The sequence below is a fragment of the Trichechus manatus genome, unplaced genomic scaffold (genome assembly GCF_000243295.1).
Source record: "Trichechus manatus latirostris isolate Lorelei unplaced genomic scaffold, TriManLat1.0 scaffold00043, whole genome shotgun sequence".
Lineage (NCBI taxonomy): Eukaryota > Metazoa > Chordata > Mammalia > Sirenia > Trichechidae > Trichechus > Trichechus manatus.
This window is the reverse complement of record NW_004443979.1, coordinates 6,112,678-6,139,638: the sequence shown is the minus strand read 5'-3', so window position 1 is coordinate 6,139,638 and position 26,961 is coordinate 6,112,678. Positions and strand designations below refer to the sequence as shown.

Below are 26,961 nucleotides of genomic sequence, written 5' to 3'. Positions count from 1 at the left end.
CTTAGATCAAAGATAATAAGGTAACAGGCGATAGGGAAGCTAGATTAAGGGAAATAAAACAACCAGGATGGAAATAGTGAGAATGCTGTGAAAAATGTAAACAATGTCACTGAACATGTATAGAAATTGTTAAATGATTAATTTCCTGTGTAACTTTCACCAAAAACACAAAAAAACATTTAAAAAAAAAGTGTTTGTGATAATTTAGTCTCACTGATTAAAAAAGCTCTGTAATTTAGTGGCACGAATTGCAGACAAAATATGAAAGAAATCAAATGGATCTGCTTTTGAGGGGCTTAGACATCAATCACATCCAGGGATCGTAATATTATACAGGCTTCCAGGAGGTAATCAAGGAAGTTTTTCAGTGAACTTTGACAGGTTTCTTCAAAGTCAGACAAAGAGATCATCTTTACTGGAACAGCCCTGGTGAGTACTTGGAGGTGGTAATGGTCATGAAGGAGAAACAAAGTAAACAGGTCAACCCTGAGCCCAGGTAGGGTTGGTCCAGTGCCTGAAATGGTCCAACAGTCCACTGAAGGGAACAGTCTATGACTCTAGTAAGGTCCACAGAGCTACAGTAGTTTAAGGATGAATTTATTTAAAACCAATAGAAAATTAACAGATAGAAAATATAATTCCCTGACAGAGGATGAAGGGAGAAGAAAACTGGTATAGCATAGGGACATGTAGAATGTAGTAAATGTTTAATATATAAATAATAGTATTTATTATCAATACTACTATTAACTTTGCACCACATCCAAATCACAGGTAGCATTCCTTGCCAATCTAATCTAGGCTAGGCATCTCAATGGAGTTTAGCTGAAGTTCAGTTACTCAGGATGTCAAGTATATACCTTCTAATATATCTCCCAAGAGACTTAGTCTGTCTTTAAATCCACTTGCTACCACTTCTTGGTTTAGGGAGTCCAAAGAAGACTGGATGTAAAAAAAAGGTTAGAGAATCATGAATTAAGATACAGCTAGAGGGTCTTTGACAGTACAAAAACTTTAGAAATTAAAGTTATACTCCATATTTGAGGGTACAGTAGAAGTTGGGAGATCAAAAGATGGTCCTTATTACTGTTAGAATGCTTATCTATCAGAATAGTATATAACTTTTGATAATGAAGATGAAGTTCAGGGTCAGAGAAGTTAAACCATTTGCTCAAGGTCACACAACCAGTAACAGTACAGCCAAAATTTTAACTGACTCATGCAAAAGCCCATACACTTTCTAATCTTCCATTCACTAAAGTTGAGGGGGAACAGCAGCACTATACTGACCCAAGGGTACCTGAGAACTTCAAGCCTAGGCGGTAGAGAGGCTCCTGAAGTGCTAGCAACTTAAACATATTTCAGAGTGAAAGCAAGTCTGTGGAAGAGCGGCAAGCACTGAATGATGGCACAGCAGAAGTTAGTCAAATCTGTTAACAGTGATAAGCTAGACATGGAAATAGTATTTTATTCAGGATACTTTGGAATGGTATGTACTCCATCCAAAAAAGTTTCTTTTAATAGTCATAGTTCAATTTATATCTCAAAATACAGATTCATTAAGACAAAAGCAAAGTATAAAACATTCTAGAACTAAGATAAATGCAAAATTTTTTACAAGGCTTTTGGGTTAGAAGGTGAACAGTTAACAGCAAAGGGAAAGAAGACTAGATAGACGCCCAGGGAGACCTACTTCAGGGAATAGACTGCCCCCCTCTGTCTGGGTCTCTAAAAATGGAATATGCTGAATCTGTGGCATACTTCACACCTGCTCCCCCCTGTGCTGCCTCATTAACCGTTTATTTTCTTGCAATACAGGTGCAAGAACATTTATAAAAAATGCTGCACTTGGGTAATTACTTCAACATTACAGGTAGGAAACAGAGAGAACATAATTAATTTGAAGTTTTTTTTTTTAAAAAAAAACTCACCTCAAATTAAAGAGGTTATGTGATATCTTGTTTTAAGTGGAGAAAACCAGACCACTAAATAAGCTTGCTACTGCAAACAAAAAGACTGTGAATTGTGTTGATTACTTATCAATGGTAAAGAAGAGGTCAGGAAAAGGTTGTTTATAACTTCTTATTTTTCAGACAAATTGATCAGAGTTGCTCAACCTGATCTGAGACTACAAACCAGAGAACCAGGTCTTATTATTTCTCCAACTGATATCTGACATTTTGTTAAGTATCACAAAAAATTATTAGATTCTTACTGAAGACTAAATCCATTATAAAAATCTTAAGAAAACCCTAGTTACAAAATAGCATATAGATTAAATCCTACTATTTCTAATTAGTTTCCAAATACATAGATATTACCAGTATGCTGTTTACACTCCTTAATATTCAAAATTATCACATTAAAATCACATTAACTAGTTTGGCTGAAGTATCTGCCAAATTAAACTTTATGAAAAATAGTTTAAAATTTCAACTAGTGTTCTCAAATTAATAGGCATTTAAGTATTTGTGGGTTCAGTATTATGCTGGGCCTAGCATTCTGATGTAAACATATAAAAAGAGATGATAGCAGGAGCCCTGGTGGCGCAATGGTTAAGCACTTGGTAGCTAACCAAAAGGTTAACAGTTCAAATCCATCTAGCCACTCTGCGGGAGAAATGGACAATGATCTGCTCCCAATAAAGACTGCAGCCTAGAAAAACCCGTTGGGGCAATACTACTTTGTCATGCGAGGCTGCTATGACCTGAAATAGATTCAGTGGCACCCAACATTACTAGATGCAAGTTTAAAAATATTTTTTAAAAAAGACATGATACATTAAATACAATGAAAAGTCACCATAGACACGGTATCCAGTGAACTTTTGTTTCAACATGATGTTAGTATTTTAGCGCTATTAAACTAGCCTCAATGTGAAGGACTGACAGGAAGAGACGCAGGCTTCCCAACTTTCCTCAATCTTGTCATCCTGAACAATGAAAACGATGGTCATAATCTTGGGATGATGGAACGGAAAACAAGAAAAAGCCTGGGTTCCTGACAACTTTTGGACCTTCCATACTCAACCCTAGACTGATTATTTTTTAACTTACTTTAAAGGAGAAAGGAATTTGTATTTTGTTTATGCCACTAAAGTTTTTTTCTACTATACACCGCCAAACTAAATTCCAACAAATAAAGAAAAACAATCTAATCTTAGGTGAACTAGGTATTTTTATTAAACACTGATCAGTTTATAAACATTCTGGCTATCAGTTTTGAGTTAAAGAATTACATTCCTCAATTAAGCCAAGTAAAGATTATTTAAAATTCAAAAGTTATCTTGCCATTAGAAACAGACTTCAAGTCATATTTTTCAGAAAACTGAAAACTCTGAAGGAAAAATAAGTTTAACAACCTATGATTGAAAAGGAAGGTATGGAGGCAAGAAAGAAGTGGGTGTGGCTATAAAAGGGCCACATGAAGGATCCTTATAGTGATGGAAATATTCTGTATCATGACTATATCAACATCAACATTTTGGCTGTGATCCCGTATTATAGTTTTGTAAGATATTACCAATGGGTGAGACTGGGCATAAGGGTACTCAGGATCTCTGTATTATTTTATAACTGCATGTGAATCTACAATTATCTCAAAATAGAAAGTTTAATTTTAAATTGCTAATTATAAATGTTAAGAAAATATTAACTCAAAATCAAAGCATTCATTTCACATGGGGGGAATACAAGATGAAGGTAATGTATACTATATGTATTACTACAAACCGATTGCCGTTGAGTCGACTGCGACTCATGGCAACACCATGTGTTACAGAGTAGAACTGCTCCATAGGGCTTTCTTGGTTCTAACCTCCATGGAAGCAGATCAGCAGGTCTTTCTTCCATGGTGCCACTGGGTAGGTTCGAACTGCCAACTGTTAGGTTAGTAGTCAAGCACAAACCATATCTGCCATTCAAGGACGTTTGTACTACCATAAAGCTACAGTAATAATGGGGGCATTGATGGTTTGGTGGTAGAATTCTTGCCTTTCATGTGAAAGATCTGAGTTTGATTCCCAGCCCCTACACGTCATGTGCAGCCACCACTCTTCTGGCTGTGGAGGCTTGAGTGTTGCTACGATGCTGAACAGGTTTCAGTGTACTTCTAGACTAAGATGGAATAGGAGGAAAGGCCTGTCAATTTACTTCTGAAAATCAGTATTGAAAACCCTATGGATCACAATGGTCCTAACAGTAACCAATCACAGGATGGTGCAGGACCAGGCAGTGTTTTGTTCTGTTGTGCATGGGATCATTGAGTTGGGGTCTGACTCAACAGCAGCTAATGACAACAAAAACCACAGCACAGTAATCACAACAGTGCAGGATTGGCAAAGGACAGCCTTATAGCGCAATGGAACAGAAGAGAGTCCAGAAATAGACCCACACTTATACGGCCCATTGATTTGACAAAGGTGTCAAAGCAACTCAAGTGAAAAAAGTCAGATTCAAAAGGCTACATACTAAGGCACACTGAATTCCTGTTAAGGGTAAGGATGGTGAAAAAATCTGCAAACAGATAGTGATGATGGTTGCACAACATGGTGAATGTAACTAATGTGACTGAATTGTACAGATAAAAAATGTTGAAATGGCAAACGCTTTGTTATATATAATTCTACCACAATTTAAAAAAAAAGGCTATATGTGATATGATTCCATTTCTATTTATATTTTGGAAAAGACAAAATTATAAGGTCAGAAAACAGATCAGTGGTTGCCAGAGGCTAAGGGGTGGCGGCAAAGGTTGACTACAAAGGGGCACGAAGGAATTTTTTAGGGTGACAGAAAAGTTCTACATCTTTATTGTGGTGGGTTATGTCTGTACACTAAAAAGAGTGAATTTTATTATACGCAAACTCAAAAAATCTGTTTTTTAAAAAACAATAAAAGGTGAAAGAAAGTAATGTACTTTAGTAAACAAAGTCTTAACAGTTTGGATTAATAAGGATAAAGGCCTATTTGAATAGAATGTAAGTAATTATTTAAAATAAAAACATTTACTGCATCTCTAAGAACATTAATATATGAGAATGGTGGACTCAAACACTGTGACCGTGAGGGATGATGCAAGACCAGGCAACACTTCATTCTTTCACCATAAGTCAGAGTTAACTCAATCACTGCCTGTCTATATCATCTTACTCATTCTATTTGAGTGTTAGTGATATATCCACAAGTCTAATAAGACTCATCCATGTCCTCTTAAACATTTACTTTATTCACTCCTATGTTAGTGGTTAATATGCATTTCACTTATCCTTGCTCTGCACACTCTATCCCTATTACCAATAGATTACATAATACAACATCAGAAAACTCAAATGTTTATTGAGTCATATGAAATTTGGCTTTAAGCATACTCTCAGTCCTAAAGCACAATACCCTTTACCCTATTCAAAGAAAAAAGACATTAACAATCCCATTTTTTATCCCTAGAAACTAAGCCCAAAGATAGAAAAACAAATAAATAAAAATTCTATCTTCCCCATGCTTGCAGTCACTTTTCACTGCCACTAGATAGCATTCTTTTACCTGCAAGCAAAATATTTGAAAAGAAGAAAGCTTAAACAGCTCAGGGTATAGAAGTAAAATAATTAAGGCACTGTCTGGTAACTATAATGGTAAAGAATTTAAAAAGCAGGGTAACCTATTTAAATATTGCAGCTTTTTCCTTCTGAAAAATATTCTGTTTTTTCCTTTCGGATAATATTCTGTTGTGATCCACAGGATTTTCATTGGCTAATTTTTGGATGCAGACTGCCAGGCCATTTTTCCTAGCCTGTCTTAGTCTGGAAGCTCTGCTGAAATCTGTCCACCATGGGTGACCCTGCTGGTGGCACAGCTTCAAGCATCATAGCAACATGCAAACCATCACAGTATAACAAACTGACAGATGGGTGGTAGGTAAGAAAATTAGGGGCTGTCTAAAAAAAAAATGAGTCATCACATCTATCAGATTCTTGAGTCGTCCCTGACAAGTACAGAAAGGATCTAATATTTACTGAGTACTTTATATGCCAGGCACTATGCTGGGCTCCTAACAAATATTAACCACTGGGGCAGATTGTTGCAATTATGGCCCCCACTGAATCTTACCTCCCTGATCCCCTCCCACATAAACTCTGGATTTACCCCATGTGACTTGTTTTGCCCAGCAGAACATTAGCAAACATGGAGCATGGTGAGGCATGAAGTGTGCTTGCACACTGGGGCATGCCCACTGTTGTTACTAGGAACCCTTTCTACCACCCTGGGAACAAGTTTGGGCTAGTCTCCTGAAGGATGAGAGGTCACGTGGAAGCAGACCCCAGCCATGCCAGTCTGAGGCCCCAGACACATGAATGAGGCCATTCTAGAGTCTAGGACCTAGGCAATCCAGCCCCAGCAGGGCCAGCGCAGACCATAAGAATGTACCAGCTAACCAAAGAATTGTTAGAATAATGTTTACTGATATAAGCCACTAAGTTCTGAGGTAGTTTGTTATGCAGCAAAAGCTAATTAATACAACTACCATTGTTGTTGTTAGCTGCCGTCAAGTTGGCCTTTGACTCACGGTGACCCCATGCGTAGGAAAATGGAACGTTGCCCCATCCTGCGCCATCCCCATGATTAGTTGGACTTTTGTAATTCACAGGGTTTTCATTGGTTGATTTTCAGCAGTAAACTGCCAGGCTTTCTTCCTAGTCTGTCTTAGTCTGGAAGCACCCCTGAAACCTGTTCAGCATCACAGCAACACGCAAGCCTCCACTGACAGATGGGTGGTGACTGTGCATGAGGTGCGCTGGCCACTTGAAAGGCAAGAATTCTATCACTGAACCACCAATGCCCCATATGAATAGATATTATCCCAGTTTTATAGATTAGGAAAGAAGATAACCAGAAATAGTAAGTTGGTTTGGCTCCAGAGGATTTTTCCACTATACCATACAATGCTATCTCTGCATACCACATTCTAAGGCTCTAGGTAAAAAGAGGATCTCTGGGAATTTTATCCTATATAACTCTTACTTAAGCAATACTCTTTCCTCTGGACCAGGAGTCAGCAAACCATGGCCTATGATCCAAATGCAATCCACCACCTGTTCTGTACAACCTATGAGCTAAGAATGTTTCTGTATTTTTAAATGGTTGAAAATAAAAATCAAGAGTATTTCATGACATGTGATAATAGTATGAAATTCAAATTTCAGTGTCCATAAATAAAGTTTCATTGGAAAACAGTCATGCTCATTCATTTATATACTGTCTGTGACTGCTTTTGGAGCCCTGGCTGCACAGCAGTTAAGAGCTTGGCAGTTCGAATCCACCAGCCTTACCTTGGAAACCCTATGGGGTAGTCCTACTCTGTCCACATGGTCGTTATGAATTGGAATCGACTTGATGGCAATGGGTATAACTGCTTTTGCACTTTAACAGCAGAGTCAAGTGGTTGTGATAGAGACCATATGACCTGCAAAGCCTATAATATTCACTACATATTTATAGAAAAAGTGTGTTAACACCTGCTCTGAGTTATTCACTTGGCATATGCTTTTAATTTAAACAAAGGATTCTGTCTGGCCCTTAATGATGAGTTGCTATTTCTTTTTCTCTTGGTACTTTTATGACAATTTTCTTTTATTAAAATTATTTTAGCTTATTTTATTTCTCTATAGTTCTCTTTTAACTTTTATATTTGGGTGGCCTCTGAATTTCTCTAGGAAAGACAGACAACTCCATTCTAAAAACAGTAATTCAGAATTATATGTGAAATGAATTCCACTTATATGTAATATTCCTGGTTTCCAAGGCAGATGGGAAGCAAACTATGGTTTTATCTTGTTCACAGAATAATTCAGAGTCTCTGATGAAAACTGTTAAAAACTATGATCTTATACTGGCCACACGAACAGACTACGACGGAGGCAGAAAAAGACATCGGAGAGGTGTTTTATTCAGAAGTTTCTCTAATTCCTCAGGCATGACCCTGCATACTAAACGTGTAGATATGAACCTGCCTTTTATTCCCAACAGGTATTGCAGGCCAGAAGTAGCTATTCAGTTTCCCCTTTTTTGTGAGATGAGTCTGTAGTATTCTCCTAACATCAGTAACTGAGAACTTCAGAGCTACTACACTTTTACTTCACTATCCTGCTGCTAACCAGTTCAAAGAGACACATATTGAAGCAAACAAACATCTGGTTTTCTTTTATATTACCAAAGAGGTGAACCTCAATTTAATCACCACTCCTCATTTTTATCATCTTTCTTACTATAAATAAGACTCTCACAGTATTGACTATAAGTCCTGGTGGAGACTCAGTTGATTCTCTGCACTTTGGTATTAGTGCAAAAAAAAATCAATAAAGAAAACGTCACAGAAACTAACCAACCTTACCCCCAGCAACTATCATTCAAAGTCTGTGAGAGGTATCCACTTTAGAAAGGTGCTCCTAATAGACAATGCGACTTAGAACACTTAAGAAAATGAATAAGCTTGTGTGGTCAGTCTAAACTTCACTCAGCTACAATTTTGTAAGCATCAAGTTTAGTCTATCCAGAAGCATCTACAACATAAGCTTTATATGGTATTTGTATCAAACACATTTAGAAGAACAGATTCATTTCCTATTTTCACGACTATTGAGGTATTTTTAGAGTATAAAAAGGGCTTCCCAGGAATGGCCTCCCAATTTACATTATTATGCAAATAAATATGGGTTTTAAATTATAACTGTTTATCCTGCAATGACAGTCCAGGAGCCAATTAGGTTGTACATCTGGGTCTCTGGTACACACAGCAAACTCAACAATATGTAACTAAAGAACACAGTCCCACTCTAACCCAGAATTCCAATGAAAGAACAGCTGTCCCAAATAGCCTCCTCCTTTTTTAAAAAAAAATTTATCAACTTATTAGGGTCATCAGGATCTAAAGACTGAAAACAACAATTTTGGGATGCTGTTTAGGACTTAACTTTCTGGGGAACAGGAATTTTGACCTTAAAAGGTCAGCAGTATACCCTCTGTATTTTTATGCAAATAATGTGCGTGTTAAACATTTCTTGCCAATCAAGCCCTTCCCCTCCTCCCCACTGGTGTTTTTATAAGCATGCTATGCTAATTTTTTAACTTTGCTGTTACAAAATTAGCACCTTGTGCTTACAAAAATACCTGAGGGGGAAGGCACAGTTGGCAAAAAAACACGTAACACGTTACTTGCGTAAAAATACGAGTAAGCTGACCAATGAAAGCTTGCTTTCTGGGGGAAAAAACCTAATAAATTAATACATGTTGCTAAAAATTCTATACTACCTTTGATCCTAAATAAGACTTCCTCCTTTAGTCCTTCTGGCTAATCTACATTTTTCTCCTCTTTCAAACTACCAGTCAAATAACCCTTTGCCAAAAATTTCTTGACTAATCCCACCAGGACCTAACCACGGAAACCCTGGTGGAGTAGTGGTTAAGAGCTCAGCTGCTAACCAGAAGGCTGGCAGTTCGAATCCACAAGGTACCCTCTGGAAACCCTATGGGCAGTTCTACTCTGCCCTACAAGGTCACTATGAGTCGGAATCGACTTGACGGCTACGGGTTTGGTTTTTTGGTTTGGACCTAATCAATGACATCCAAGCATGAATATGTTTAAATAAAAATAAATGCATTTGCCCCTCACTTGTATCTTTTAAGTTCATCCTATCGTCTCGATGTATTTAGTATTTCCCTTTTGTTCTCTTAATATTAATTATTTATGATTCATGAATAGCATTTAGGCTAACAATATGAAAAAGCGCCTAAAGATAAAAAAAATCCATTTTGTCATTTCCAATTCTACTAGATTCTCAGTGCAGGCGTTTCTTGGAAACCCTATGGGGCAGTTCTAATCTGTCCTACAGGGTTGCTATGAGTCAGAATCAACTCGACAGCAACGGTTTTTTTTTTTTAATTCTCTAAATTATAGATTTTTACCTTCATTTTCTATCTTACTTCATTATTCTAAACTGTTTAAAGCATTCCACCAGTGTAACACAGAAGATCCACAGGGAACCACTTTAATAGTTGAAGAGTCAAGAGCTCTGTTTGGTTGGTCACTATTTGATGCTAAAATTGACATCAGTTTATAAAATTAAAAAGAATTCTATAATCTTTATTTTACAAGGCAGTTCTAAAAACAATATTGAACAATAGTCTCTTATACTCCTTGACTAGACAACATTTTGTAAATTTTAAATCCAAATACCAAGCGGGATAATACATGGGTAAACCTAGCTATAGATGAAACTCTTTGGTGCAAATCCAATTCTGCTATTTCACTGATTTAACCTTCACTGGGGGAAAGATCTGTAAATCAGTGAAAGGCTAAAGATTATTTGGGAAAAAAAGGAGGGGCAGTTTATTATTTTCAAAAAAGAAATCACACCAGGCTAGCAAAAGGAATAACTTCACTATTCTCAGAAAAAAGGTAATATTCCAAGTAAGTTTTTTCTTAGGAACCAATAGTTTAACCAGCTCACGCAAAACCGATTAGAAATGAGGTACATCCATGTGTTCTTATATAAGATATCCAAACCATTAGTAAGTGAAAAAGCTGCTTGCTGTTTTTTAAAGTTACTGTAGTACAGAAAAGAAGAGAGAACTAGGCACTAAGTTTGTGAAATTTTGCCTACTTGGAAGGTCAACACTACCCTTAATAAGGACTTCTATAATCCTGTAGTACATAATCTCCCATTTAGCCTAGTGTATAGATTACTTAACAGTTCCAATTCTTGAAATACAACTTTAGACCTAAAAGTAGCTGAAAACTCAACACTGGATAGTAAAGTAGCTGCTGCAGTCTCTGAAGGGAACTGTTTGGACACAGACTCTAGGCTTTCTTTTTCACTTTTCTCTGATATATATGATTTTTTTTACAAATACCAGATTTTAAAAATATCACAAACTTTAGTCTTAATAAGTAGTGCTTATAATTTTCTGAAAATTCTGGTGATCCTGAGAATTAAAGCTAAAGCATCTAGCACACTGCCTATCACACAGAAGCAGCAAACTGAAGGCAGTTAACAACCGCTTTGAATTCTGCAATGTCTTCTAATGCTACCAAGTTACATACAGGCCTAGGTTTTGCAGTTATTTTGCTATCAGGTGCCACTTCTTGCTACTGTCACAATAGCTACTTTTAGAAGTATTTATACACCTGTTATTCCAAATCTGCTATGAACTCTTTTAGCTCCCAGAACATCTTGACTATGCCTCTTTAATAGCAATTTTTTTTTTTTAGTTGTTCATAAACTTTTCTTAGTTCCTTTATTAAACTATGAATTTTGACATGGGAAAAGACTTTTATTCATCTCTGTATCCCCTATAGTGTTACTATGGTAGCCACTCAAGTATTTGCACAAATTAACAAACGCTATCCTTGTGACTAAAAAACAAAAACCAAAAAACCCATTGCCAGTCAATTCCAACTCATAGCGACCCTACAGGACAGAGTAGAACTGCCACATAGAGTTTCCAAGGAGCACCTGGTGGATTCGAACTGCTGACCTTTTGGTCAGCAGCCATAGCATTTAATCACTATGCCACCAGGGTTTCCAAAAGCTCGGAAAGGATCTCAAATAAACAAACTTGTTGTAACACACGCTGATCTTAATTTTAATATAGGAGATTAGGTCAAGAGCTCTTGTGTAGCTTTTATGGTCTTACCAGAGGTAAAGCACATACGCTCACTGTGCAGCAGCTACTTTACTATCCAGTCTTGAGTTTTCAATTACTTTTAGGTCTAAAGTTGTATTTCAAGAATTGGAACTGTTAAGTAGCCTATATATTAGGCTAAAGGGGACATTATGTACTACAGGATTATAGAAGTCCTTAAGGGTAGTGCTGACCTTCCAAGTAGGCAAAATTTCAGCTCTCCCACCTCTCTTTAGCAATTATCTCCCTGCCCCATCACACCCCCCTCCTTTCTAGCAAATATACATCTTTCTCCCTAACTGAACTGATGTGTATTCTAGAGCCATTGCTGTGGTTGTAAAATTGTACACTTTCCAACTTTCACAGAAAATGTGTTTTAAGGATATCTACATTTCAATAGGGATTCCTTTCACAAACAAAGAAAGGTAGGACTGGTGAACTGCGTGAAGGTGGTAGTGGAAATTACACACAAAAGCAGGTTCCCAACCACAAAGTAGCCCTGATTTGGAAATTTACTTCAAAGAATACATCAACATGCCAATTCTTATACATAAAGAAATGTTTGTAAAATGTCTGAAAACAGGTTATCCAAAGCCAACTTTAATAAAAAGAAAAAAATTACCAAATACACAATTATACTTTGACTCAATTTTTCAGATTCTCTCAAACTCGAGTGCTATCTTTGAAATGAATGATGACCCAACATGAGTCCAAAATGTTTATTTGTTGCGTAATTTCCACCTCGCTTTTCCCGATTTAATTCTCCAATTGTAGGGCAGAGGAGAGAAGATAATGAGTTATGCAAGCATTTGAGCTGTAGTTCATCATCTTCTCAACTCTTCATGGCTACATGTCTGTCTCTCACTTAACCAAACTCCTGAAGAGCATCTTAATTCTTTTCGCAAACAGGCGCTCGACTACTAGCTGCAAAGTTGGTGGTTTAAACCCACCTCGAAGGGTCTCAGACAACAGGCCTGGAGATCTGCTTCTGAAAGATCACAGCCTTGAATACTCTATGGAGCAGTTCTACTCTGCACATGCAGGGTCACCATGAGCTGGAATCGACTCAGTGGCAACTAACAACAATACCCAGCCCAGTGTCTAGACTATATGAGGCACTCAAGGAAAGAAACGAATCACATAGGCAACACATGTGTGAAACACAAAATCAGAGCTATCAGAAATAACTTGGCCTCAGATGACGGCAAGGATGATACTGTTCTGATAACATTACTTTTTGAGGTTTTGCATCTTACCATAAGAAGAAAAAAAAGCATGGAAGGGAAATATAAAATGCTGGGAGCAAGGAGACGTTGAATTAGATAGGATGGACAGAAGACTTCAATGAGAGAATGGCAATGAAGGAAGATATGAAGAAAGTAAAAGAGCTTACCATGTTGATATCTGGGGGAAAGAATTACAGGCAAAGAGAACAGTAATTACAAAGGCCCTGAGGCAGAGATCCCATCTTGCACATTTGAGGTGCAGCAAAAAAGACTATGGCTTGATGAATGGGGGAGCTATTCACTGTTATATCCCTTGTACTTAAATTAGTGTCTAATATATAGAAAGAACTCCAATATTTCTGAATGACAATTGTACAGAAGCAATTATTTCATATCTCATAGGGAAGTGTGGCTGACTTATAAAATGTACAGAAAAACAAGTATCAGCATTACTTAATCCTAAAGGAAGGGGTTTTTAATTATTTCTATTTTTTTTTTCTGGCAATATTCTGCTTTGGGTTAAAAACTTACTGAACCATCACCGGCCTTGAGTCCCTTCTAAGTTCTAAGTAACCTCATTTTACTTCATGGCTTTCCTGTACTTCATCATTCCCAATTAAATTCCTATGTCATATGCTATCTCTTAGTTTTTGTTTTACAATTTTTATGTTACCTAATACTCCCTATTCATTACTGCAAACAAAGAGGACAAACAAAATAATTTGGCAAAAGATGTTAGCCCTAGAATGTTTTGCAAAACAAACCCTAACCCATGCTGTCTCCATTCTCTAGTCTCAAACCTTACCTCCCCATCTCTAACCCTCAGAAAAAACCTAACCATATGTTACCTATAATCTCAGTGATATAGGGAGCAGAGGAACTAGAGAGTGGATCTAATAACTGAAACTATCTTTAGTTTTTATATTAAAAAAACTGTTAAGCACTAAATTCATGTTCTTGTATTCTTATAGGCACTTTTCAGGTTAACCCCATTCTATGCTTAATATACTAAATGGTTTCTTATACTATTAGAAAGAACACATCCAGAATGTCATATTTGAGGGGGGGAGAACTAGGCAAGATCGCAGATTAAGAGTGTTATGAAATTTAAACCTAAAAATTTTCAGGAGAAAAACACCAATTTTTTATGCTTCACAACTTAAGAACTTCTTAAACAGGAAGAGGTATGTTTCCTAATGAATTTTGATGAAATCGTTACTCCAAGATTTCCCATTTTTACACTGTACTCCAGTTTACTATTTCTATTAATACCTGGTCTATTTTTAAAATACAACAAAAAAAAGTCTATGTAGAAAACACTGAACTACTAAACTTCTATATGTAAGCAATATTTCTAATGCTAAACGTTAATGTATCACAATGATTTATAAATTACAAATCAGTTTTGGTGTAAGTCAAATAAAAACAAATGGCTATAAAGAGAAAAAAATTATCATGGTCCCCAAACATGGCGTTATTATTCCATTTGATGATAAAGATCAAACGTAAAAATCTATTTTCTAAGCTTATCACCAAAAGCATAAAGCATTAAACATACTCCAAAACAGCATTTATAATACAATCTTTTTTTTAATTAAGGTATTTTCTTGGTGAGATTACTGGTGAATCTTCTTTTCTGTTTACCAATATTTTCTAATTTTTCTAAACTAAATATAATTTTTTCCAAAAGTCATTAGACATACAAAAATCCTTCTAGAAGGATACAAATTTTTAGCATTTGTTGTTTCCACGATTTTTAAAAGAACGTATTCAATTACTTGCCAAAATCAAATCCAAACAACTTTAGATATTAATATAAACATTGCTTGGCTTTTTAAGATTCACATAGAATAGCATTTAATAACTAGAATGGATTATATTAACCTGTTAAGACATTATTCTGAGGTTACAACATATGAATTATGATTCTCCAAAAGAAGACAATAAAGAACATAATTAAATAATTTTTAATTGCTAATGTTTAAAATTCAGATACAAAAAAACCTGCACTCTGGCCAATAAGTAAGAGTGAGGGGTAAGGGGGAAGCATCCAAAAAACATTTTATAGCCACTCTCCCAAAACGCAAGGGCTATAAAACGTTTTAGTGCAAAATAAAGTTTACCATGATAAATGCCAGTGACTAGCCAATCAAATGCTAAGACTTCAGGAAAACACTGATAATTTTTAATTCAGTGCCACAGATTAAGTCATTTTAAATCTTCCTATACGAAAAATCCACTCTATTCTTAAAGACCTGGGTAAAAGAGAACTCAGTGGAATATACAAAACTCAGTCCTCATCTTATCAAAGAACTACTGAAAAAACAGCAAGTAATACAGGCATATTTAAACTTCTATATAACAAAATGAGGACACAGTAGATTTCTTGATCTAAGATTTTTTACTCTTAAATAAAGATGGAACTTCCATATAGTGGAACTTATTATACAGTGAATAAAAAAGATAAGGAAGCTGGTTTATAATGTAATGGACTGATGTTTAAGATATTTTAAATGAAAAAAGGATATTAAAAACAAAAACCCCAACTCACTGCCACTAAGTCAATTCTGACTCATAGCAACCCTACAGGACAGAGCAAAACTGCTCCATAGGGTTTTCAAGGCTGTAATCTATATGAAAGCAGACTGCCACATCTTTCTCCCATAGAGCGGCTGGTGGGTTCGAACCACTGACCTTTCAATTAGCAGCCAAGAGCTTAACCACTGTGCCACCATGGCTACTTGAAAAAAGGGTACAGAATACAATATATTTACTTTCGCATTAAAAGGAGGGGATGTGTATGTGTGTAAGACATTTTTTGGGGGTATATGCAAAAATTAGCTTTAGAAAGATACACAAGAAACTGCAAACAGTAGGGCTGTGAGGAGGGTAGCAGGAAAGCTGAAAGACAGTAAGAAGCTTTCCTCAGTTCACCGGTTTGTACATTTTGAATTTTGAGCAATGTGAATGTATATTTATCCAAAAAATAAATACTAAAAGTACTTTACCTTGCACCATTGTTCCTAATGACTTCAACAGTTTCTTCAACAAAATATCGATCCTTGACATATGCAAAGATATCATCACAAATTTCATGTAAGCGTGAGCGATGGGTAAGGTTGGTCAAGTATAAAACTGGAATAATTAGTGGTTCTGGAAAACTCTGAAGATTCTGTCTTGCTTTTTTTTCTGACTCAAGTGCTTCCTGATAGGTCAGTCCTGGTCTGCCTGTCACAGCACAACTCCACACAAGACTGTTGCACAGAATGGTTCGTTCAAAAAAGTCACTGATTAAAAAAGAAAGAAAAATAAAATTCATTATTTATCATTTCACAAATTTTACATTAAAAACTGATAAGAAGATCGTACCTTTATTGCAAAACTTTAAATACAATCTTAGAACTCAAACAGGGTTTGGTAACTGGTAAAGTCAACTTACACATTATTATAAACCTAAGAAAAAGTATATTTAAGCCAGACATTTATATCTTGCAATTTAAAGCTACGTTCAGCCAAAACTGGACTCTAATTTTCATCAGTTTTGAAACTGGGAGTCAAACTGAAAATAATATAATGCAATCTTTCTTTCTCCTTCTAATTTTAAAGCTTTTTGTTCCAAAGCAGTCAAAGTACTAAGAGTCAATTCAAGCATTTAACTTTGAATTTTAAAACGTTTTAACGTAATAGTGAAAAACTAGAAAATCTAAGCACCTAGCAGTAAGAGAAAGTTAACTACATGGAACTTCAGTATAATGAATCAGTCGTTAAAAAGTATAAGGAGAGTTCCTAAATAACATGTTAATAATAATAAGAAAAAAAAAACTGTATTTTGATTTTCACCCCTCCTATATGTTTTGAATGGAGCCCTGGTGGTACAGTGGTTAACAGCTTAGCTGCTAACCAAAAGGTCATCAGTTCAAATCCACCACAGTCCCTCGCTGGAAACCCTGAGGGGCAGTTCTACTCTGTCCTGTACAGTCCCTATGAGTCAGAATCGACTCGATGGCAACAGGCTTTTTTTTATTTGGTTTATATGTTTTGAAAGTAAAAACTTACTGATATAGTATGTTCCCATTTGTGTTAAAATTCAAGAGATCTAGAATATGGAAACATTTTGAAAGCACAGTAAGTAGAAAAGACTCAAATCACTGAATAACACAATCTTACGCACATTTATACACATACTATAAATAGAAGTTCTATATGGAGATAAAGGGGGAATAGGGAAGGAAGGAAACGTTCTTATTCTAAGTAGTTCTAGTATTGTTTCCATTTTTCTAATTAACATGTATTTATGTATCATTTTACAGTAAAAATATTTTTAAAATAGAAAAAGCTAGACATGCAAAAATGTTAATAGTCGTTGCTTGTAAGTATTAAGGTATGGGTAAATTTTTTTCTCCCTCTATTCTCTGGTGTACTGTTTAAATTTTCTATAGTTATATGTAACCAATATAGTTAATAGTTATTATCCTCTTAACTTTCCTTTCTGAAATCCTCCTTTTTCCTTCTCCCATGAATTCTAAAAGCATTAAAATTGCTATATGTTTACTTCCTGATTAGTATATTTACATAGGTTATTCCTACAGTAATGTGATTTCCAAAGAATATTTGTGGCAATTCCATTAAGACTGCTTTGTGTGTATATGCGTCTGTAGAACAAAACAAAAATAAAATAGTATCTACGGAAATAAACTAAGAGAAACTACCCATATCTTCACATAAATGAGATCTAGAGAGATAACATGTATACACCAAGTTACATGACCCTAACTCAGTACAAAGAAAATCCTTTTGAAGTATGTACCCCTTAATAGAGGAAATAATGTACGTATATCATTAAAATACAAAGTGAAAAGTGATTATAAGACAGAGGCATATATCCTACAGGAGGAAGGGAAAAAGAGGAGGGCATAAAACATCAGAAAATACTAGAACATGAGGTCTTAAATAAAAAGTACAGTTGAAGAAAGGAATGCCAGAGAGAAAAAGGTAAAGGTATTCTGGTTTAAAAAAATCTATGTCAGATAAATAATTTATTAGAGAGAGGCAACAAAAATACCCAATAGGTTTACCAATGATACAGAATAAATAAATAAATGCATTGTGAAAGACGTTTTAAAAGTTTTTAAAGTACAGTATTAAACTTTTTTCCTACAGAAACAAATTTATCTGTCAGACTTAGCTTCCCAAGCCAACACATATCACATAATTAGAAGTAGACTTCTAATAGTTTAAACTATACCTAGTATTGTTTAAGAAAAATATACTTCAAATCTAGATATCTTACACATTAACTAGTCTCTAAACCAGTGGTAGTTAGAAACCCTGGTGGCACAGTGGTTAAAGTGCTTAGTTACAAACCTACCAACTGCTCTGCGGGACAAAGATGTGGCAGTCGGCTTCCATAAAGATTTACAGCCTTGGAAATCCTATGGGGCAGTTCTACTCTGTCCTATAGGGTCGTTATGAGTCGGAATCAGCTCCACCAAATACCGTGTGTTACCAGGCAGAAAAAAAGGATAGTCAATAACCTGTGATACACAACTGCCTTTCTATACCCATGAGGTTTCCACAGTCCTGCAAAGTGTTTGCGCTGTTTGTATCTACTCTGCACAGCCTGCACTTGTTACATTATAGCCTCCCTGTGCACAGATATCTACCCTCAGGAGGGAGGAGGGGCACACTACCCCAGTAGCGGTTTTAAAGCAAGTTCTTTAAAACAAGGAGAAAAAAAGCCCCAGGGCCATTTTTTCCTATCCATCCCCTACCAGCACTACACCATCTTTAACATTACATACCTTCACCTTCTCCCACTTCTGAATTCTACTTTCACTTCATCCATTCATCATACACATTCAAATGTGTAGACTTAATACTAAACTCTAGAGGATAGGTTACAGTGCCTCTTCAAATTCTTCATTACAAGAATATAAAATGTCACTCTACTAACTCAGAACTGAAGCCACTCCCCAAGTCCACCTTTCAGCCAAAGATTAGACAGGCCTATAAAACAAACAACACACATGAGGAATATGCTTCTCAGTTCAATCAAGTAGTCAAGACCAAATGGGCCACACCTGCCCAAAAGCAAAGACAGAAGGCAGGAAGGGACAGGAACACTGGAGGAACGGACACAGGCAACCCAGGGTAGAAAGGGGGAGAGTGCTGACACATTCCAAGGATTACAACCAATGTCACAAAACAATTTGTGTATAAATTTTTGAATGAGAAACTAATTTGTACTGTAAACTTTCACCTAAAGCACAATTAAAAAAAAATATATAAAATGATGAAACTTTTATAAGCATATTTTACAATTGTGAGCAAAATATGAATATAAATTTAGACTAGTATATATTATTATGTCTCCTATTTATGACTGCATTCCTTCAACAATCCTCTTTACCACAAGTGGGCATACTACTGTACTGGCTTCTGGAGGCCTAATTCAGCCCTCCATCTGTTTCTGTAAACAGTTTTATTGGAACACAGCCACACCCATTCATTTAGGTATTATCTATGGTTGCTTTCTCACTAGGTCTGCAGTTGGGTAGATGTAACAGAGACACTACCCAGTTTTAGGCCTGCAGAGCCTAAAATGTTTATTATCTGGCCCTTTACAGAAAAAGTTTGCTGACCCCTGCTCTTTACCATTATTTAAGGGAAAACTGATATGAGTTACCAAGCAGCATAGTTTTCTAATACAAAACAACTCTCCAGTTGTTAACTTATTGGGTATTTGGGAAATCAAAAACCTACTAGAATAAGATTAAGAGTGAAGTGACATGAAAGTCAGAAATCAAATACAATTCAGAAAAGACAAAGGCAAAGTGTACTCTACTTAAAGGTCAAAACTATAAGATCCAGCACAACACAGCAAAAAAGGTCTAAGGGACACATAGCAGATTCCCCTACTCATAAAATAATTAGTACAGTGAAACCTGTGAGAGCTGGAACTCGACTGGCCTGCCTTGTTTTTCTGGGTCTCTTTTCCGCCTGTGACAGGATGCAGTGTTACCACTTATCTATTGCTCATTTTAGTGGAAAATATTTGAGTTTTCCTTTTCTGACATGTTTCCACCTTACACAGGTTCCGGTGCTTGCAGGTTTTACCGTATAACTAAGACAAGCAGTCATAATTTTTAAACTATCATAATTCCTGGTTTAGCATATCACATGCAAGAAATGGAAAGTATGGCTTAAAAATTCAAAAAAGTAGTAACTGCTAGAAGACAGTATGAGTTGTTCCAACAATTTCCTTCAATGACAGGGTTACAGAACAGAGAATTATATAGAGAAATAACAGCTAGATGAAACTATATTTATGACATTTATTCAAAGATTGTCACAGAATTAACAAAAAATGCAAAGCTTAGTAAAAAAACACTTTAATGAAATATTACTTTGCAGTTTATTTAGTGCTGTCTTAGATTTAGATGTGCATACAAATCAGGCTCATAAAGTATGCAGATGACACAAAGCTAAGAAATAGCAATAAAAAGTTTAAAAATCTAGAGACTAAAACCTTAAGTAGAAATCAATAAAGGCGAAAAATTATACTGGTACTGGATGTAAAAGTCCCATCCTAACAATAAAAACCAAAAACCAAACCCATTGCTATTCAGTTGATTCTGACTCATAGCGACCCTACAGGACAGAGTACAACTGCCCCATAGGGTTTCCAAGGAGCAGCTGGTGGATTCGAACTACCAACCTTTTGTTTAGCGGCTGAGTTCTTAACCACTGTGCCATCAGGACTCCATCCTAACAATAGTGGATATGAAATTTTAGGTAAATTCATACTTCTATGACTTTCTATATAGTTTTCTCTGCTTAAAATGCATTATTTAGACCATTCTCTGCCTAGAATACCCTTCTTCCCCCTTCTGTATCTTGTGAGCTCTATCTTGCAGGACCCAACTGAGGTATTACCTATTTGAGGGCTTTCCCAACTCCCCAGCAAACAGTTACCAGCTCTACTTTGTACGTTCCCATTACACTGGCTTCATAACACATATGTGACCTATGCCACTGGCGGTGTAAATATATATTCACTTACTTATCTCTCTTTCTCAATAGAAGAACAATTTATCTCAGCATCTACAAACACTCTCAAACACACAGTATAAAAACCAAATAAACCCACTGGCGTCGAGTCAATTCTGACTCCTAGCGACCCCACAGGACACAGCAGAACTGTCCCGTAGGGTTTCCAAGGCTGTAATCTTTACAGAAGCAGACCGCCACATCTTTTTCTCATGGAGCGGTTGACTGGGTTCGAACCACTGACCTTTCGGTTAGCAGCTGAACACTTAACCACTCCACCACCAGGGCTCCTTCCACACACTACAGCATTCAAAAAATGAAAAAAGTCTGTGGAATACATTTTTAACATTAAAAGTATAGTTAAGAATAAACAAATGTACTCTCACTGGGAAGGTGACATTTATTTTTATGTGTATCTAGACAGAGAAAGCACACACATGAATGGGAAGGGGAGAGGTAAGTGTCTGAATACTAGCTCTACCACTTTTAGAACGTGACTTCGGATAAGTTATATAACCTCTATGAACTCAGTTCCCCTTTGGTAAAATGGGGATAATACATTCCATGAATAATTAATGTGAAAATTAAATGAGATAATCCTACATAAATGCCTGACATACTACATATACATTCAATAATTAGTATCAATTCTTACTGTCCAAGCACCATTTATTTGCAGAGAGATCATTAGAGAATATACAAGAGAATAACCAGTATGTTAGAGAAACCATGTCAGAAGAGACTGTTTAAAGTGAAAGTTTGGCATTGGGAAGTGGGGTAGAGAGAGGCAAAATTAACTATCTTAACATCTGAAGACAATTTCATCTGGGCAGCTCTTAAGGGTAGCAATAGACAGAAATTCCAGGAAGAAAGAGTTTGAACCAATACTATAGGCAGTGCAGTGGGGGCAAGCAACAAGGTATTTCTACAAGTTGTCAGGATTGTTTTCATTGTGTTTTGATGGATAAAATCAATTAATTAACAGCACAGAGATTATCAGCAAACATTCAAAATCCACTCAGGATAACCCAAACACAAAAACCGCAAAGATGAACAACGAAGATGAGCTGCTGTAAATCAGTCAAACCCCTTTCACTGGAAAGCCAGGTTGAAATCTAAGCTGGACTGCCAATTACTTATGTTGTGGAAGAGCTTCTCACATTTTGGATAGAAGGTTGAACTCACTCAAAGATGGGAAATATATCCAATTCCAAGGGTCTAAATGGCTAAAAATAGAACAGCTATTTTATTTAGGAGATTAAGTCACTGGGTAATACAATAAATTATGTTCCTTTCCCACAAATCTAGAATTTCTGGTATTCAGACCTGACTGTTCAACTTTTTAACAATCCACAGCCAAAATAAGTAAAAAATATAAATTGCCATCAGCTAACCAAAATTCCAGAATAAATTTTTATCTTATTTATAAGAGACTAAATTGTGCACTTTGGAATATGCATTTGCCTATAGTTAATGTGCTATTTTTAATGATTCTTCTTTACTTATGAAAGCAGCTCAAACAAGAGTTAGCAATTAGTTAAGCAACATGTAGTTCAAAGACAGAATAAAGGAGTTGTAGTGCATAACCACTAAGGACCCATCCTGATCAAAGTTCTTGTCTCAAAGAATTCAGGGTCTTGAAGAGAAGAAAATGTGAGGCAACAAATACATTGCATTACAGTACAATGATAGCAGAGGTTACACTAATACAATACAGGGGCTGATCAGTGTTGCTTCAAAGGACAAGGAGGAAGTGGGCTATAATTTCAAGTAAGATAGAGACAGAAAACTATTTAGCAATTAAAAGGTCACACAACCTCTGCTAACCAAGTATATAATGTCAGAGACAACAGTTACTTTGCATTGTGTTGAGAAATGAACAAAGAACTAAGGTGTAGAAAATTTCTTTGAGACGGATTAGAGTAATTTATACTCAAGAAATCAAAAACCTGAGCAAATAGGTGAGTACAGTGGTCTTCATACAAATACAAAAGAAAAACATTCAAATAATATATGTAAAAATAATCTTCAATTCACATAAATCATATGGTGATTTAAGGAATGGCTGAAAACAGGTTTCTTTCATATTTTCCCCAGACTTCTGCCAAGGGTCAGATTACCAGTATACTACAGACCACCATTAAACATGATTAAATTGCAGTCTTCTTCCAATTTGGTCAAGTCATACAGAGCAATACCCAAGAATACCAATAGCAGTGCTTTGTTCAGGGTTAATTTATTAAATATCTTTGCTCCCAAACCCAATCATCTCTCCAGAACTGCTTATAATTTCCCAAAAACCCAAACACTTCAGCACAGGGGAGAAAAAAAAAGTTATTTTTAAATTTTAACATGTCATAAGACAACAAAGGACACAGTTCCTTAATATTGATGGAAGTAGGTAGGTCTGGACTACCAAAGCTCTCCTTCTTTATTTCAGCATTTCAGATATAAGGATCAAAGAATATGAAAAGTATTTAATTCAAAAAGTTCTCTCAAAAGTAAGAAGAGTCTCTTAAAAAGCTTGCTTTTTTTCTCTAAAAAAGATTGCTTTTATTAAAGGAAAAAAGTTTGAAATTTAAGTTCATTTTCTATTCTGTTGGCATTCTTGGATACAATTTTTTATAAATTCAAGATTACTACTGTTAGTGTCTGGGGTCTTAAAAGCCTGAGAGCGGCCATCTAAGATACTCCACTGGTCTCATCTCTTCGGGAGCAAGTGAGAATGAAGAGAACAGGATACAACGAAAAGATTAGTCCAAACGACTAATTGTCCACAGCTACCAAGACCTTCACCGGACTGAGTCCAGTACAGCTAGATGGTGCCTGGCTACCACCGCTGACTGCTCTGACCAGGATCACAACAGAGGGTTCTGGACAGAGCTGGAGAAGGATGTAGAGCATAATTCGAACTCACAAAAAAGAAAAAAAAAAAAGACCAGATTTACTGGCCTAAAGGAGACTGGAGAAACCCTGAGAGTATGGCCCCCAGACACCCTTTTAGCTCAGTGGTAAAGTTACCTTCCAGGTTCACTCATCAGCCTGCGAGTGGACAGCCCAGTAAAACCATGAGAGTAACGAGGTACAGGAGTCCAGTGACAAGGCCCAGAAGGCAGAAGGGGAGTAGGAAGCTGATGATAGGGAACACAAAGTAGAGTAAGGATATTGTTGATGTGTTGTGAGATTGTTAACCATTGTCATAGGGCAACATTTGTAGTAACTGTTAAATGGGAGACTATTTTGTCCTGTAAGCCTTCATCTTAAGTGAGAATAACAGCACAATTAGAAGAGCGTAGTCAATGTCACTTAAATGTGTATGTAAAAAAAAAATTTTTGAAATGGCGTATCTTTGGCTATGTGTATTTTCACAAAAGAAAAAAAAAAAAGTTGAGAATTTAGAGGGTTAAAATGTTGTGGGGTTGTTAACCAATGTCATAAAACAGCATGTGTGTTACTGTTACATGAGAAACTATCTGTTCTGTAAGCCTTCACCTGAAGTACAATAAAATATTTAAAAAAAAAAAAAAAAAAGATTACTACTGTTATGGATTGAATTGTATCCATAACATATGTTGTGAATCCTAACTTCTATGCCTGTGGTTATAATCCCATTTGGGAATGAGTTAAGATACATTAATGAGGCAGGATTAGTGTAGGATGTGTTTTAAATCAATCTCTTTTGAGATATAAAAGAGATTAAACAAGCAAGTTAGAGAAACAGAGATGGGAGAAGACAGATGCCAAGTCACATGAAGATGGCCCAGGAGCAGAAGCTGAGACAAGGACCTTCCTCCAGAGCCCACAGAGAAAGAAAGCCTTCCCCTAAAGCTTACACTCCGGATCTGGACTTCTGGCCTCCTAAACTGTGAGAATATAGGTATCTATTTGCAAAAGCCATCCATTTGTGGTATTTCTGTTATAGAAGGACTAGATAACTAACACAATTACCAAGGATTTTAACTTAAAGCTTAAAGAAAGAAAGACATTATCGTTGTCAAGTTACCTAATCCAAATTCACTTAGTTACAAGAGTGAAATCTGAGTAACAAAACAAGTCTGTACAGGAGCAGAGTGAGATGTGCACTCCTCTTTTAAAGTACTGTCTGCTGAGATACTTCCCTAGAACAATATTTGATGTAGCATGTTTATTTGTAACTCATTTTTCTGTGGAGCTAAAGAAAAAGAAGGGTTACTTAAAATAAATGCTCAAAGGAACTGACTTTTCTAACCTGACTACTCATTTCGCAGACAGGTGCAGTTTTCCTAAAGTCCTCCCTCAGTCAAGCCCCCACTCAGAAAAGGTGCCTGCTACATACAATTTATTTGGTTGCTGTAACACTTGGTTTCTAAGCCACAAAGGGATTCCTTCTGGAAAGAATAAAGAGTTAAAAAAAAAAGGGGGGGCGGGGGGAGGCGGCTGTTTCAGTGATTGATCAATTTAGTTTCTCACTTTTAGATCTTGTTTAAACACAGATCGCTAAAACACTACGTTGCTTTGTGTCACAGGACAAGGGGAGCTCTTGGGATACACCAGATGAGAGACTGGAAATATAGGGGTTGAAACTGTGCAAGCAGCAACTCCGGGTTATCAAAACAATAGCGAGTGGCACGTGTCACGCTGCCCACATGCGCAGGGGGATAAAGAGGCGACTGGCAGACGCTGGAGTTGAACTTGTCCTAACCCCCTCCCCCAACTCCCCCGGCCGCCGACCCGGCTTCGCAAAAGTGAAAACAAGGGTCACCCAAGGCCCTGCTCTCTCCCCTTCCTCTTCTCGCCGGGCCCGACTTCTTCCTCACCCGGTCTCCCAGGGGCGGAGACGCCGAGTTCCCCGGGGCCAAGAGTTAGTCACCAAGAAAAGGCGGTGACAGTGCGCGCGGCTCGCGTCGCACACTCCGAGGCCTAGCTGCGCCGGACAGGAGGCCGCCGGCAGAGGCTCCAGTGTCCCGGACCCCCAACTCCCTGCCCGCCGGGAAGCCCTCTCCTTCCCAGAGTCTCAACTACCCTCCCTCCCGCTCCTACCCCAGGCAGTGCCAACGTCATACCCCACTCCGGACCGAGGAAACGAAGCCCAGCCCGACCGTCTCCTGCCCCCGGGGACAGGGATTCCCTCCCCTGGCCGGGGGACGGCGGCCCCGAGCCGCTGGCCTGAGTGGGGATCCCCTTGGCCGCCGGACGGGTATCCCGGAACTGGCCTCTGAGTGCGCGTGTGGCCGCGGCGGGGAGGGGCGAGGCGGGGGGTTTCCACCGCCCTGCCTCCGAGCGGGCAGAAGGCAGCCGCGACTCGGAGCGCTCCCCGCGGCCGGCCGGGGACCCCCAGCCTTCACTGCCCAGCCTGTTCCCCGCTCCCCCCACCCCTCAACGCGCGCCGCGGCCAACTGAGCCGCCCCCCGGCTCCGCTCCGTCTCTTGGTCGAGCTCTGGGGACAGAGAAACGCGGGCCTGCGGTCACCCGTCACTTTCAAATCGCCCCGCCAGAAGCCCAGGACTAGAAAAAGGAGAGACAAAAGGGCGCTGGGGAGGGAGAGGAGAACTGAAAGGAGCCGGGGGTGCTGGGGAGGGCGTCCTCACCCCCCTCGCACCCCGGCGCCCAGCCCGGCCCTTACTCGTAGTGGCGGAAGATCTCGTTGGTGACTTTACAGTAGAAAACTTCCTCGTCTGGCCGTAGGTCCGGGGGCGGCTTCTGTCTCACAAACGGCTTTCGATGTAGCAGCGGCATCTCCAGTCCGCCCGCGGGCTCGCCCGGACTCTCGGCCGCCCGCGTCGGCCCGGCTTCCCTATCAAAATTGGAGGGAAAGGAAAGCCGGTAAGGTGGGCAGCGCTCGGCGGCGGCGTGGGCTGGTCCGCGCGCCGGGCGCACGTCGGCTGCCTTTTGTGTGACTGACGCGGCGCGGCTGCCACCGGAGCCGACTTCGCTCCTGCCGCTGCCAAGGTATTGAGCGAGCGGAGCCGCCACCGCCTCTGCCCTCCGAGCGCGCCCCACCTCCGGACGCCCGGCGGCCGGCTTACAATGGG

General features: G+C 38.0%; 1 protein-coding gene across 2 annotated transcripts in view; it reads right to left on the bottom strand.

Moving 5' to 3' along the window:
* BAZ1A (bromodomain adjacent to zinc finger domain 1A) overlaps nucleotides 1–26,961 on the bottom strand; it is an 89,858-nt gene that overhangs the window by 61,080 nt on the left and 1,817 nt on the right. Inside the window, exons 2-3 of one of the 2 annotated variants that reach the window (XM_023731475.1) lie at nucleotides 26,553–26,723; nucleotides 15,910–16,188 (exon numbers count right to left, since the gene is read on the bottom strand). In XM_023731475.1, coding sequence (XP_023587243.1) covers nucleotides 15,910–16,188; nucleotides 26,553–26,665 — 392 coding nt within the window. In that variant the 5' untranslated portion in view covers nucleotides 26,666–26,723. Of the gene's footprint in view, nucleotides 1–15,909; nucleotides 16,189–16,957; nucleotides 17,047–26,552; nucleotides 26,724–26,961 lie in introns of those variants that run through there. The other variant, XM_023731476.1, reaches the window with a different exon arrangement.